Below are 14,830 nucleotides of genomic sequence, written 5' to 3'. Positions count from 1 at the left end.
TCTTATATGTAGGATCTAGATTTAAACACACACACACACACACACACACACACACACACACACACACACACACAGGACAAGAAAGAAGAAAGGACTATGTGAGGGAGGAAATGGAACTGGGAGGAGACAGGAATAAAGCACAGTGATGTATTTATGGAAATGTTATAGTAGAACCAGTTAGCTTGTATGCTAACTTAAAAATTAGTTTAAGAAAGTATCAACAGGGGCCGGGCGGTGGTGGCGCACGCCTTTAATCCCAGCACTCGGGAGGCAGAGCCAGGTGGATCTCTGAGAGTTCGAGGCCAGCCTGGGCTACCAAGTGAGTCCCAGGAAAGGCGCAAAGCTACACAGAGAAACCCTGTCTCGAAAAACCAAAAAAAAAAAAAAAAAAAAAAAAAAGAGAAAGTATCAACAGGGGCTGGAGAGATGGCTCAGAGGTTAAGAGCACTAGCTGCTCTTCCAGAGGTCCCGAGTTCAATTTCCAGCACCCACATGGTGGCTCACAACCATCTGTAATGAGATCTTGTGCCCTCTTCTGGTGTGCAGACATAATGCAGGCAAAATACTGTATACATAATAAATCTTTAAAAAAACAAAGAAAGTATCAACAGTAATTAATACAAGATCTTCATGGTTGGGGATTTATTGATATTTATTGATTTGTAGACACACCTGGAGGACATTATACTAAGGAAAGTCAGGCAGCTACAGAAGAGCTAGAACTGCAAATCCCACAAAAGTGATGCTAACCAAACTCAGAAAACCATAGGGGAGGACAGGCTTGGCCGGGAACGGGGCAAGCACAAGTGGGTCGGAAGTCCCCACTGTGTAAGATGAAAAAGGCCAACAATATTGTAGTGTACATTTCAAAATGTATTGAGAACAGAGATTTCAGGGTGTGATGTTGCACGCCTTTAATCCCAGCACTTGGGAGGCAGAGGTAGCCGGATCTCTGAGTTCAAAGCCAGCCTGGTCTACAGAGTAAATTCCCTACAGAGAAACCCAGTCCCCAAGACTGAAAGCAATCAAACTAAAAAATCCCCCAAACCCAACCAACTAACCAACCAACCAGCCAACACCCAAGAGCAGATTTCATGTTATGTGGGTTTTATCATAATAAAAATAAGTATTATTAAAGTATGCACACCTAACATAAAATTTACTATCTTATTTTTTTTCAAAGTCATTTGGAGGAAACATGTTACAAGGCATTGACAATCAAGGAGCAAGTGTGGGCCTCTCAGGGAACACTGAGCCTGGGGCTGGGTTTGATCCTCAGCATCACCTAGGGCCTGGTGACACTCGCCTGTAATCCCAGCACATCAGAGGCAACAGGAGCAAGAGCAGAAGTTTAAGGTCATCTCACATCATTATGAGTTTGAAGCCTACCTAGAGTATTTTGGGGGAGGGATCATTTTAAGTACACATTTAAGTATATATTTACATTGTATTCATGGTTTTTTTTTTTTTTTTTTTTTTTGGCTTTTTGAGACAGAGTTTCTCTGTGTAGCCTTGGCTGTCCTGGAATTTACTCTAGACCAGGGTGTCCTTGAATTCAGAGGGCCACCTGCCTCTGTATCCCGAGTGCTGAGATTAAAGACATGTGCCACCACCTGGCTGTTGTGGGTTGTTCACCAGAGAAGACTGCTTGGACATGGGTTTAAGTCAATAGAAAGCCAACTAATGAATAGTCAGCCAGCAACTTACACTGGGTCTTTGTGATCCCAGTGTATCCCTGAGCCTTTCTCAGGGTGAGCTTTTTTTTTGTTTTTGTTTGTTTTTTTTGTTTTTGTTTTTGTTTTTCGAGATAGGGTTTCTTTGTGTAGCTTTAGTGCCTGTCCTGGAACTCACTCTGTAGACCAGGATGGCCTCGAACTCACAGAGATCCACCTGGCTCTGCCTCCCGAGTGCTGGGATTAAAGGCATGCGCCACCACCGCCCGGCTGCAGGGTGAGCTTTTAAGCACAAAAATATATCCTGAGTTGACATACTTCAGTTAACAAGAACAGTTAGCCAAAAGTGGAATTACAAAAGCCAAAAACCCAGGTTAGTACATTTAGAGACTTTCCCAGAACTAACAGATTTTGATGGATCAGGTCTTTATTTTCATTTTGGCAGGTGGTGGTGTCTACGTGCTGAGTTTTACACCCTGAATGGTAGGTACTTCCACCATGGAGTCAGTTGTACTAAGGTCTGGAGGCCTACAAAGGCTGGGGCTCTGTTACAGTAATAATTAAATGAAGTAGGTTTCTGTTGCTGCTGTTGTTTGGGGAGTGCTAGGCTTGACCCCAGAACCTTCTGGATGTTAAACATGCTCTACTACTGAAGTATTGCTACAGCTCCAAATTTTTCAAAATAGTTTTACCTTCATCTCATAAATGTATTTAGGCTGCACTACTAGTTGGTAGCAAAGTGAGACATTGAGCTCCATGTTTATTTAATTTGAAATTCTATTCTTGCTTTCTACAGCCAGAAAAGCATCCTTTGGGTAATGTGTCTGAGCAGGCTGCAAAAGATTTGCCAGCCAGCCAGGCAGTGGTGGTGGTGCATGTCTTTAATCCCAGCACTCAGGAGGCAGAGCCAGGTGAATCTCTGTAAGTTCGAGGCCCTGCCTGGTCTACACACACAGTGAGTTCTAGGACAGGCTCCAAAGCTACACAGAGAAGCCAAGTCTCGAAGAAAAAAAAAAAAGATTTGCTAACCTTCTGATAAGAGATATTATTTTAGAATAAAAAGGGTAACTGGGGACAGATGGTTGTTTCCATAGTGATGCTGTGATTGGAGTTTGGTTTTTCTGAGCCAATTGTTTATTTCACATTATTCTAATTGTACCTAGTCTGCACACCATGTACTTTGCTATTTAAATAAAATCAAGCTGTTTTGTGATGTAATTTTATATTTTCCATTATACCTTCAATGGAGAACCAGTGATAGTAGAGCTGGCCATAATGTAGACCAACAGTAAAAATAAGTGTAAGGAGTCTAAACTCTATGTACTTCTTCTTCTTCTTCTTCTTCTTCTTCTTCTTCTTCTTCTTCTTCTTCTTCTTCTTCTTCTTCTCCTCCTCCTCCTCCTCCTCCTCCTCCTCCTCCTCCTCCTCCTCCTCTTTTTTCTCCTCCTCCTCCTTTTCCTCTTCCTCCTCCTTCTCCTTCTCCTCCTCCTCCTCCTCCTTCTTCCTTTTAAAGATAAGAATGTATTACAGGCAGCTGTTTTGGGGAGGAAGCCACTGTAGACATTTACAGTACAGGGTATTTCCCTGATAGCCAGGAAAAGTTAGAAGATATTTGGGGCCTGAGGAGATGGCTCCGTTTTTTCAGAAGACCTGAGTTTGGTTTCCAGCTCCCATATCTTCGGCTTTCCACCACCTGTAACTCCAACTCCAGAGGATCCACCTCCCTCTCCTAGTTTGCACAAGCACCTATACTCATGAGCACATCCCATAAACATACTGCCCAGAGCTAGGCCTTGAATCCCAGCACTTGGGAGGCAGAGGCAGGTGGATCTTTGTGAGTTTGAGGCTAAACTGGACTCCAAAGTGAATTCCAGGACAGCTAGGGGCTACACAGAGAAACCCTGTTTTGAAAAATCTACCAACCAACCAACCAACCAACCAAAAAACCATCGAACCAGACAAAACCATACACATATACATAAGAAATAAAAACGACTCTTTTAGGAAAAGGTATTTGCAAAGGAGACTGGGTTCCAAGGCTGGGAGGCAGGCAGTTTTTAGGAACAAAGTCAGTCTTTTTTGGAGGCATTTGTATTTCCTGGCATAATATTCTTCTTCCCATTTGTCAGCTGAGTTTTATGTCTGCTTGGCTTTGCTGATTCCAAGTGACAGATTTTGATTTCAATTCTTTTGGCCAGCTGAGCTGGTTTTTCAATTCCAGAACTGGCCTACCTAATTTCTTTTTTCTTTTCTTTTGGTTTTTCAAGACAGGGTTTCTCTATGTAGCTTTGGGACTTGTTCTGTAGATCAGGTTGGCCTTGAACTCACAGAGATCAGCTTGGCTCTGCTTCCCGAGTGCTGAAATTAAAGGCATGTGCCATCACTGCCCTGCTTTTTTTTCTTTTTTTGAGACAAGTCTCACAGTTAGCCCTAGTTGGCCAGGAACACTTTATGTAGACCAGGCTGTCCTTAAACTCACAGAGATCAGCCTGCCTCTGACTCCTAAGTGCTGGGACTAAAAGTGTGCATCATTACATACTGCAGCCTACCTAATTTCCTTAAACCAGGACCCATAAAACTTCCGTTAGTGGCTAATTTGTGACAGCTCCTATCCCACTTCAATCCATTCAGCAGTGGCTAAGGTAAGCAGAGTCACATGGTGTAGAACATGGACATTTAAGGCAGCAGAGGCCTGAGACAGGAGATACTTACAGGCACTAATATAACATGTATTTGTGGTTGCCAAGTGTAAGTCACTGTTGTAGGAGTAGGAATATCAACTGTCAGCAAGAGAAGGTACCTTCTGGAGGAAGGAAGGAAGTGGAATGAGGGGATGTTTGTTGAATTGCAGGAATATGATATCACTTTTAATGGAACGGTACAGAAAGCCTTTTTTGTTTTTTTTTTTTTTTTTTTTTTTTTTTTTTTTTTTTTTTTTTTGGTTTTGTTTTTGTTTTTTCGAGACAGGGTTGTAAACGCCCTGGCTATCCTGGGACTCTGTAGACCAAGCTGGCCTTGAACTCTCATAGATCTGCTTGGCTCTGCCTTTCAAGTGTTGCAATTAAAGGTGTGTGCCACCACAGTCCAGCCAGAAAGCCTCTTTGTTGAATGTTCTTCGAGTTGAAACCTAAAGGACATGAAGGGAAAAGGTGAGAGTGATGGAGGATGAAGGAAGAAGGAAAAAAGATAAGACAAAAAAAGCTAGTTGAGCAGATCGAGAAGGCCAAAAGTGGCGAGATGAATGTGGAGAAGTGGAATGTTAGGGAACAGAGTTTGCAGTACTTTGTGGAACAAGGGAGATCCTAGCCAGCATCTCCCAAGCCCCTTACACTAGCTACATGCCAAGAGGATGTGAAGAGTCTCTAAGTGGGAAGACCAGGACAACTGTAAGAAGGTGGATATGAGCTTTTGGTGATCCCAAGAACTTAACACTCCTGAAAATTACTGCGTTTATAGTCTACTTAAGTTTAGACACGTGGCTCTCAATATAGCCAATAGATGACCACTAACCAGCAGTTTGGGATCCTTTCGATATACTTTCCTCCTTAGTATTATGTAAGGAAGAAAACATTCATCATTAGATTCCCATATTATCTCATATTCTTACAGCAACCTTGTGAGCTGGGCTTCCTAGAAGGGAAAGCTAAATATCAAAGCAAAGAGCCTGTCGAAGTCACTGTCTATTAGTAGCTAGCCTATAATTTACAGCAAATATGCCATTTCCAAGCCTATTGTTATTTCATTGCATTTTCTGGATAATTATTCAACTGAAATGGTTAAGAAGAGATACAGAGCTGGGCAGTGGTGGCGCACACATTTAATCACGGCACTTGGGAGACAGAGGTGGGCAGATCTCTGAGTACCAGGCCAGCCTGGTCTACAGAGTGAGTTCCAGGACAGCCAGGGCTACACAGAGAAACCCTGTCTTGAAAAACCTATTAAAAAAATGATACAGGGTCAGGAAGATGAATCAGCAGGTAAGGGTACTTGCTGTCAAGCATGAGTACCTGAGTATTCGCCATGATTTCTGCAAGTGTCCTGTGATCTCCATATGCATGCCATGACTTGTGAGTTTCCACATACAGAAGGACAGAAATAAATATAAATAAAAAATTTAAAGACTGCAACAACACATTAATCCAATATAATATCATTAGCTTTACATCAGGTTGAGAAAGGAGGAATGCCCCCTTTTTTTTTTTTTTTTTTTGAGACAGGGTTTCTCTGTGTAGCTTTGCGCCTTTCCTGGAACTCACTTGGTAGCCCAGGCTGGCCTCGAACTCACAGAGATCCACCTGGCTCTGCCTCCCGAGTGCTGGGATTAAAGGCGTGCGCCACCACCGCCCGGCTGGAATGCCTTTTTTGAGGGGGGAAAAGATCACAGTATTACACTGAAGTACATAGAATTTCAGAGTTGAGATAATTTAGAAGCCAGTTCACATGACACAATAAAGTCAGAAATCCTGCTACCAGCTTGATGAGATTTTATCCGGTTTTCATTGGAAACCACACTGGGGTTAGGAATATATCCCTACCAGTTCTCAGCTGTCAGTTACTATTAGAGCATCACCAAATCCCTTATTCCCTTCAGTTTCCTTAGCTATTAAAGAATTAAATATCTTCTTCATGATCATTGACAGATAAAAGGAGACAGATATGAAGATTGAATAATCCAGTCACAGAGGAGTGCAATGTTGGTCCTATTTACAGTTTGTTTTATAGCACAGCTACTTCACGTCTGGATTGTCACCTCTCTGTATTGTTTTAGCAACATCCTTAGGTTAAATCTTAGTGGTCACATAAAGTATGCCTTTTTCCTTTCCTTGATATCTTCACAGATATCCGATTACAGTTGAAGGAATTAAGAGATACGGTAGGAAAAATTCTATTGTTGAGCTGGGAAGCTGGGGTGAGTCATCTGTGTGAATCTCAAGAACTATTTAGATTGAATGAGTGGGTCAAAGATCATTTTCAATTCTTAATGTGAAGCTGTGTCCGAAGTTGGAAAGGTAATTTGGGAAAGAAAATGTACTGTGACACTGGTGATTTCATTAGCACTGGAAGGGAGTGTGTGTATATGTGTCCTTTCTGCAAGATACTTGAACCTGAACGGTGCTATTCCCTGCCACACAACAGGCAATTTGAAAGGTCATCTATCGCTACGCATGACTGGTTGAACGTGAATACTATAAAGATAGCCAAGCAACTTCGCGGGAACACCGAGCCTCTTTTGGGGAGGTGGGGACTAACTTCGGTCTTGTCTCTTCAGAGCTGGCCGCAAGATGGTGCTGGGGAGCTCGCATGCCACTGGCGGGACGCTCCTGATTCACCCGCCCGGCAGAGAGACTACAACTCCCGGGGTGCTCTGGGAAGGGAGGCGGGGGTCTCGGGGGGGGGGGGGAGGGAAGCGAGGGCGGGCCTTCCGGGTGTGTGTTTCCGGCGTCGGCGGCCGCGGCCGGGGACGGTGTGAGAGCGGTAAGATGGCGGCCGCAGCGGTGGTAGAGTTCCAGAGAGCTCAGTCTCTACTCAGCACCGACCGGGAGGCCTCCATCGACATCCTCCACTCCATCGGTAAAGGTCCTGGCGCCGTCCCCGCGGCCCCGCCGGCCCGGCGCGGCCTGTGTCGGCCGGAGGCAGCGGAGAGGGGCCGGGCTAGCCGGCTATGGTGCTGCTGACTCACTGTGTGTGAGGGGGGCCGGGCCGGGGGCGCAGGCCGCTCGGGGCCCCCGGGAGCCCTATGGCTTCCAGTCGGGCGGGAAGCCCCGAGGCAGCCCGCGCGTCCACCTGCTGGCTGCTGACTCACGGTGGGCGCCGCGCAGCGTGGAGAGAGGGCCGGGCCGGGTTCACTACCCCTAAGGGTCCCGGGTTGTGGCCCGCGAGCTGGCCCGCGGCTGAGAGCCACTGCTGGTTACACACTGGTCGCAAAAGTGTGTTCTTGAAAGGCCTGGGCGACAGTCGCTCGGGACTGGCATTTCCCGCCGTTGTTATCAGCACAGGTTGCTCCGGGTGGGAGCGGAGCGCGAGCGCTTCTCTTGGAGTTTTCTTCCGCGGGACGGGACGCTGGGAGCTGCTGCTTACCCCCAGCCCTGAGCAGCAGGTTCCAGCACAAGAGGACCACTTCTGGGTGTGGGGAGTTGAGGGTGCCACACACCTCAGATTGGCCTTTGGTGGAGGTGGCCAAGACGGTCTTCTGTCCGGTGTAGACTGTGAGGAGGCGAAGTGTCGGGGTGGGACCGCCGGGACAGAGGAGGTGACTAATTCTCCCCAGTAGGGGTTGAAGTTAGTTCAGAGTTAGTTGTCTGTTGTTCTGGGAACTCTTTGGAACCGGCCAGCCCCACATTGTTGGAGAAAAAGAAAATTTTAGCATCATAGTGTGATTGTCTTAAACCTGAGGGCAACAGGAAAGTTGAAATAGGAGCCTTCAGCCGGTCGCCTTCTACTGGAATTCAGGTGTGAACAGGAATAAATGGATAATGGCAGAGAAGGCTTTTTTTTTTTTTTTTTTTTTTAAATATTCAGTCCTGAAGGGTTCAGTTAGGGCATGAGGAGCTTCTTGTGATAATGTGGTCTTTTAATTGTATCCTGATTCGGATTGGCTCAACAAGTAGTTAGTGAATGCACTTGTATATAGGACTTCCAGGATGTTGGTGCTTATGTTGACTTACTGAGTCTGTTGAATTTCAGTTCTCAACACTTGCACAGAGAAAGGACAGTAACAAGAGCTTGATGGCTTTATCTTTGGGGGACTGGAAAAGAAGAGGCGATGATGCTCACGGTGTGTTTTGAAGGAATAATGTTGAGCAAGTGCTTTTCAAAGTTCTGATCCTAAATCAGTTTTAGAACAGAGTACCAGAGCCATCCAGTTGTTGTTACGTAGGTATTTTTCTGTGAGCACACGCTAATATTTAGAAGTAATCTGAGGAGCATGAGTTTTAACGCCTAGTGCTTAATTTGTTTGCCTTTCAGAAAGTAGAAATTACTGATAAACGTTGCCATTAGAGTATTTCTTGGTTGCTCACCACACTACAGGAGAGTCCCCAGCACGCTCCCTGTTAGAGCTAGCTTGAGTCATGATGGGTGACAGCCTCACTTTTTCTGGACTCCATCATGAAATATCAAAATCTTGGTTTTTGTCAAGTCATGATGGTTTATAAGAGCAGTGGTAATTAGTGATGATCACCAAAATAAGCACTACAGACTTTGGAGAGGCTGTCTGAGGTTCACGTGACTGAATAATTATTAACAGTTGAAAGTGGGACAGACAGAAAGTTATTTTAACAGGACCTGAATCCATTATGAGGCAGCAGTCTCTCATAAGTGTAACTGTTGAACATCACTGAAGCTTTGATAGGGATTTGTCTAGAATTGCTTTATAGAATTGTTTATTCCTAATAAATACATCCTTTAGCTAAAGCTTTCTATAGACTTAAAGGTTTATTGAAAGACTTGGTTTATAGTCATCAATAACTTTATAATTTGATTTTAGTTTGTGATAGGTAAATGCACGGCATTTAAAAAAATCATGCAACATAGTGTCTAGCGTGGGGCTCATCACCATAATTGGAAAGGATTTGCTTTAGTTTTACTTTAAGCAAGCACAGCAGAAATTTCAGTGTCTAGGTGAGGTGGATTCTAAGGGATTGATTAAAAAGGCTCACTTGAAAAGGACTCTTTTTTTTTTTTTCTTCCAAGACAGGGTTTCTCTGTGTAGCTTTGCGCCTTTCCTGGAACTCACTCTGTAGCCTAGGCTGGCCTGGAACTCACAGAGATCCACCTGACTCTGCCTCCCGAGTGCTGGGATTAAAGGTGTGTGCCACTACCTCCCGGCATGGAATCTATTTTTGTATTATTACTATGATGCATGTCCTATAGATATTTGGTCATTTTACTTTCTTAGCTCTTATTTGTTCGGTAGTTTCATTTGGGAAATAGACTAGAGTTCATAATGGGTCTTATAAGAGTAAATTTTCCCCTTTCTTCATTTTTTTTTAAATCATAATTTTAAGAGTTTCTTTTCTTTTCTCAGTGAAACGTGACATTCAGGAAAATGATGAGGAGGCAGTCCAGGTCAAAGAGCAGAGCATCCTTGAACTGGGATCTCTCCTGGCGAAGACTGGACAAGCTGCTGGTAAGTTTTACAAACGGATTGTACCTATAATGCTTTTGAAACACCAGATGGAGTTTCTCTTAAAACACCGGACTACACCTAACACCCAATTCATTTGTGGCATTATTCAGTTTTATTTGCCTGACAACTTGTTCTTTAGTTTTGTAACAGTAAAGTGAGGGGAAAGTCCTGTTTTTGTTGGGATATAGTAATTTGTGATTTGTTTCTTATTTTTAAATTATCACTGTATTTCATTATATATGGGCAGCAGTCTTCAGCAGTTTCATTGACTAGCTCTGGTATATTTAAAGAGAGTGACTTTAGGCTCTTCATTTAAAAAAAAAATGGCTATGGATTTTGTATCTAAGTGACTCACTTTTTCTGATGCAGAATGAGTAAGACATAAAATAATGCCTTCCTAAGACTTCTTGGTGCCTGGGACTGCTGTATATTGTTGTTCAGACATCTTCGTGGTAACTGAACCATTGGCTGGCTGAGCTTGAGATGATAGTTCTTGAAATAAGGAGAGTCCTGTTGACTAGAAAGGGCCTTTGACCAATAAAGTGAAACTTAAAATGGGTAATTTTTGTCACTTAAAGTGAACTTAGAGGGGCTAGAGAGATGGCTCAGGGCTTCAGAGCACTTATTGTTCTTGTAGAGGATCTGGATTCGGTTCTCAGCACTCACATGGTGTCTTATAACTATCTGTAACTGTAGTCTCAGGTGATCTGGTGCCCTTTTCTGACTTCTGAGGGCACCAGGCGTGCACATGGTACACAGACATATTCATATACATAACATAAACCATAAAAGAAGTTAAGTTGAATTTAGAATTTTTTTGATTAGAATGAAGGGAGTTCTGGTAAGTCACTTCATGAGTTACTTTCAATTTATGTAATAAGCAAAGAGAATGGTAGAGATAGTATAACAAAATGTCTTGAACTTATAAACTAAGATCTTTTGCAATTAATGATTTATCTTTTTAATTACTGGCTTAATCAGTAGAAAGTGAAGTAAAGATGTGGATGGTACATGCTTGTTATCTCAGCACTTTGGAGGCAGAGGCAGGCTGATTTCTGTGAGTTTGAGACCAGCCTGGTCTACATAGTGAGTTCCAGGACAATCAGGGCTATATGGTGAGATCCTCTCTCTCTCTAAAAAAAAAACAACCAAAAAACAAAACAACAACAACAAAAACAACCTTGTATCTAGTATATACAGTGAGTGTTTCAGTGATTTTTCTCTAATGAGGTTACTGAAATTTCATGCTTCTCCATTCTTGCTCTCTCTAACACGTGATTAGTTAGGGAATACACTGCTTCACTTGTTGGATTTTTTTGGGGGGTGGGGGAGGGAGGATGAACAGGGTTTCTCTATGTAGCTCTTGTTGTCCTGAAACTCACTCTGTAGACTAGGCTGGCCTTCAACTCACAGAGATCTGCCTGTCTCTGCCTCTCAAGTGCTGGGATTAAAGGTGTGTGCCATCACACCTGGCCACTTGCTGGAATTTAATAGGTGAAATATAATAGTTTTCAAAAGCTCTTTTAGTCTGCTTACTGTTTTCTAGGACAGTTTTATCCTTATGGGTCGGTATTCACAGAACAGAAATCCTAAGGATCAAATCCTGTTGTATTAATTTACCTGTCTTTGCAATTAATTATTTTAATTATTTGATAGACTTCTGTTGACTTTTAGCTTTGAAAATAGGTCTTTTCCCGTAATGTTCAGTTTTCTTTTTTTGTTTTGTTTTGTTTTTGAGACAGGGTTTCTCTGTGTAGCTTTGTGCCTGTCCTGGAACTCACTCTGTAGCCCAGGCTGGCCTGGAACTCACAGAGATCCGCCTGGCTCTGCCTCCCGAGTGCTGGGATTAAAGGCGTGCGCCACCACCGCCCGACCATGTTCAGTTTTCTTTATTGTGCATTTGATAGTTATCTGGTAGTAGGCTAAGTACCCTTCCTAAAAAATTTAAGATAGGATTCCTGGTGGAAAATAGTACTTGGAGATCAATGAATAAGATAAGGTCTGATGTATAGTAATGATTGAGAGTAGTTCTGAGCATTAGCAAACCAGATGCCTAAGCTCAGGGTCTGTGGACATTTTCTCCCAAGACTTGATAAAAAAAAAAATCTGCTGAGTCTGTTAGGTTCTAAGAAGGAGATTCTGATTATAAATTGCAGCTAATTCCAATGAAATTGGGAATATGATTTTATGAAATTAAAGGAATATACAAACATGGAAAGAAACTGAGTATGTATAAGAATAAATACTCAATAGTAATAGACTAAAGTAGAAAATGAGATTTAAAAAAGATAGTTCAGATCATTTGTTCCTCTGTTGAGGTAAGAAGAGCAGTATTTAGAGAAAATAATGCTAGCAGATGCTAGAGATAAAGGCAGACACCTTAGCTCATGTCTCACTTCTGCCTTTTCTAGGAAGGAAAATGATTTTCAAACAGAAAAGATAGAAATAACATCAGAAAGAGAATTAAAGACAAGGTAGGTGAGAGAAGAGAGAGCATATGTTCTTTATGTTTCTTTCTCTTGGTTCTGACAGTTTCTGTCTTTTGGCATCAAAGGAGTACTAGCAGATACAAGTGCAGAACCACTTACTCAGAGGAGTAATGAGGATGAAGTATATGAACACTTAGAGTAGGCAATATTATTACACTTTTTGGGAAGAACAGCCAAGGCTGTTACACAGAGAAACCCTGTCTGGCGGGGGGTGGGGGGGGGTGGGGGTTGGGGGGGGTGGGGGGGAGAGAAAAAAAAGATGGGAATAGACTGCTTTCTGAATATATTAGTCACTAAAATATGGAAGAAAGAATATTGTATTAGACCACTACTTTTTTTTTTTTTTCCTCTGAGACGGTTTCACTGTGTAGTTTGGTGCCTGTCCTGGATCTCGATCTGTAGACCAGGCTGGCCTCCAATTCATAGAGATCTGCCTGGCTCTGTCTCCCCAGTGCTGGGATTAAAGGCATGCACCACTGCTGCCTGGCCAGGCTACTTCTAATAAGCAATCACGAACTAGGGGTATATGTAACTCAGTAGTGGAATACTTGCCACTCAGGAGCCCCCTCCAACCCCTACATGCACATATACAAACTATGCTTATGTAGAATAATTAAAATTTAAAAAAGTAAGCTGGGAGGTGGTTGTGTACATCTTTAATCTCAGCACCTGGGAGGCAGAGGCAGGCGGATCTCTGAGTTCGACGCCAGCCTGGTCTACAAAACAAGTTCTAGGACAGGCAGGACTGTTACACAGAGACACCCGTCTCAAAAAAAAAAAAAAAATGTTTTGTGTGTGTGTCTTTTGTTTTTTAGAGACAGGATTTCTTGTCTGTTTTGTTCTTTTGAGACAGGATATCTCTCTGTAGCCCAGGCTATGTCAAAGTTACTATGTAGCCCTTGAACTTACTCATTGTGATCCTACTGCCTTGTGAGTTCTAGATTTATAGCACACGATAGCAGGCTAGGATTTTTTTCTTTTAAGGCAAGAAGAATTTATGTTGCCAGTGGTTCCAGAGTTTTCAGTCATTGTAGTGGGAGGGTATAAGATGGAACAGAACTGTTCAATTCATGGTAGATAGGAAGGAGAGAGAAAGGGCACAAAGAGGAGTTTGATGAGAGAAAAAAAAATCAGTGTCAGCTGGAGTTATTATGGAAGACTCAGTAGTTCCTTAGCTGGGCCTCCAAGGGCTACATAGAATTTATGTAGATTAGAAAGACATCTTGGATGGGCTTCTGGCATGAAGACAGCTTGAAAGCAGGCTTATAGTGAGTGTATGAGCATAAATAAGAGTGGAATGGAAAGAAGTTCAGACACTGGAAGTCAAAGCTCAGTCCTGGGGAGTGATGGGTGACAGTTCTCATTCTGTGTAGCTTCCCCTTAGCACCTCTTGTAGTTCTGTGCACCCTCTGAATTCAGGCAGATGAGGGTTTCAAGGACGCTGAATTTGCATTTTCAGGAGGGCAAAGTTTGCTTGCCCTGAATTAGAGTTCTCAGGAGGATGAGTCTACAATTAGAGAATATTAAAGAGACACCGACACTAAGGCAGCTTCAACCTACATTCCCAAAATACTTCTGGTTTAGTTAAAATATTGTCTAGGAGTTGGAGAGATGGCTCAGTAAAGAACACTTGCTATTCTTTCAAAAGACCCAAGTTTGATTCCCAACACCCGCATTGAGTGGCTTACCTGTAACTCTAGCTCTAGGGGCATCTTGAGTCCTCTGATCTTTGACTTCTAAGGACATTTGCAGGTGCACATAAGCATAATTAAAAACAATAAAGATAAATCTTTAAGCCAGGCGTGGTGGTGCATGCCTTTAATCTTGGCACTTGGAAAGCAGAGGGGAGCGGGAGCTGGAGTTGGAAACCTCTGCCTTAGGGAAGCAACCAGGGCATGGATTTGGAGTTAAAAACATTACTCTTGTGACTTGATATTTGCTGGTTGTGAGCAGGTGATTTTGTCCCCGGTGGGCAGGTGCACAGCATGTTTCATGTTCTATAGAACTGTTCTGTGAGGCCAGAAGAACTTTACTGTATATCTTTGATTAAAATGGAGAAATGAGGCATAGATGGGAGTTTCCCACAAGTGACCCAGTGAATAAGTGGGAATGGAATACAACTTTGGTATGTAACAGTATTGTTGGTATTCCATTACCTGCTGTGATTTAAAAGTTGTCCCCCCCCCCCCCCTTTTCAAGACATGGTTTCTCCGTGTAGTGCTGGCTGTCCTGGAACTCACAGAGATCTGCCTGCCTCTGCCTCCAAGTGTTGGGATTAAAGGCATGCACCATCATTGCCTAGCTAAAAAAAAAAAGAAAAAAATTTAAGACAAGGTCTCACCCTGTAGCCCAGGTTGACTTAGAACTCATTATGAGGCTGACCTCAGAGTCAAGGTAATTCTTCTGCCTCAGCCTCCCAAGTACTAGGATTATAGATGTGATCTACCACACCTGGCTTTGCTGGACAATATTGTTAAAACCTCATTACACTGAAACCAGGCGTGGTTTTTGTTACAGTTTCTCAGTTTTTTTCCCCAAAT

General features: G+C 43.0%; 1 protein-coding gene across 1 annotated transcript in view; it reads left to right on the top strand.

The window, feature by feature from the left end:
• The first annotated feature begins 7,109 nt into the window (after positions 1-7,109).
• Positions 7,110-14,830, top strand: part of Psmd11 (proteasome 26S subunit, non-ATPase 11) — a 39,271-nt gene continuing 31,550 nt past the window's right edge. The window contains exons 1-2 of the mRNA XM_052757189.1: positions 7,110-7,244; positions 9,700-9,801. Coding sequence (XP_052613149.1) covers positions 7,154-7,244; positions 9,700-9,801 — 193 coding nt within the window. The 5' untranslated portion in view covers positions 7,110-7,153. The remainder of the gene's footprint in view (positions 7,245-9,699; positions 9,802-14,830) is intronic.

This window comes from Peromyscus californicus, unplaced genomic scaffold (assembly GCF_007827085.1).
Source record: "Peromyscus californicus insignis strain IS unplaced genomic scaffold, ASM782708v3 Scaffold_3__1_contigs__length_106647218, whole genome shotgun sequence".
Classification (NCBI taxonomy): Eukaryota; Metazoa; Chordata; class Mammalia; order Rodentia; family Cricetidae; genus Peromyscus; species Peromyscus californicus.
Note: the sequence above shows the minus strand (reverse complement) of the source record. Positions and strands in the feature narration are given on the sequence as shown.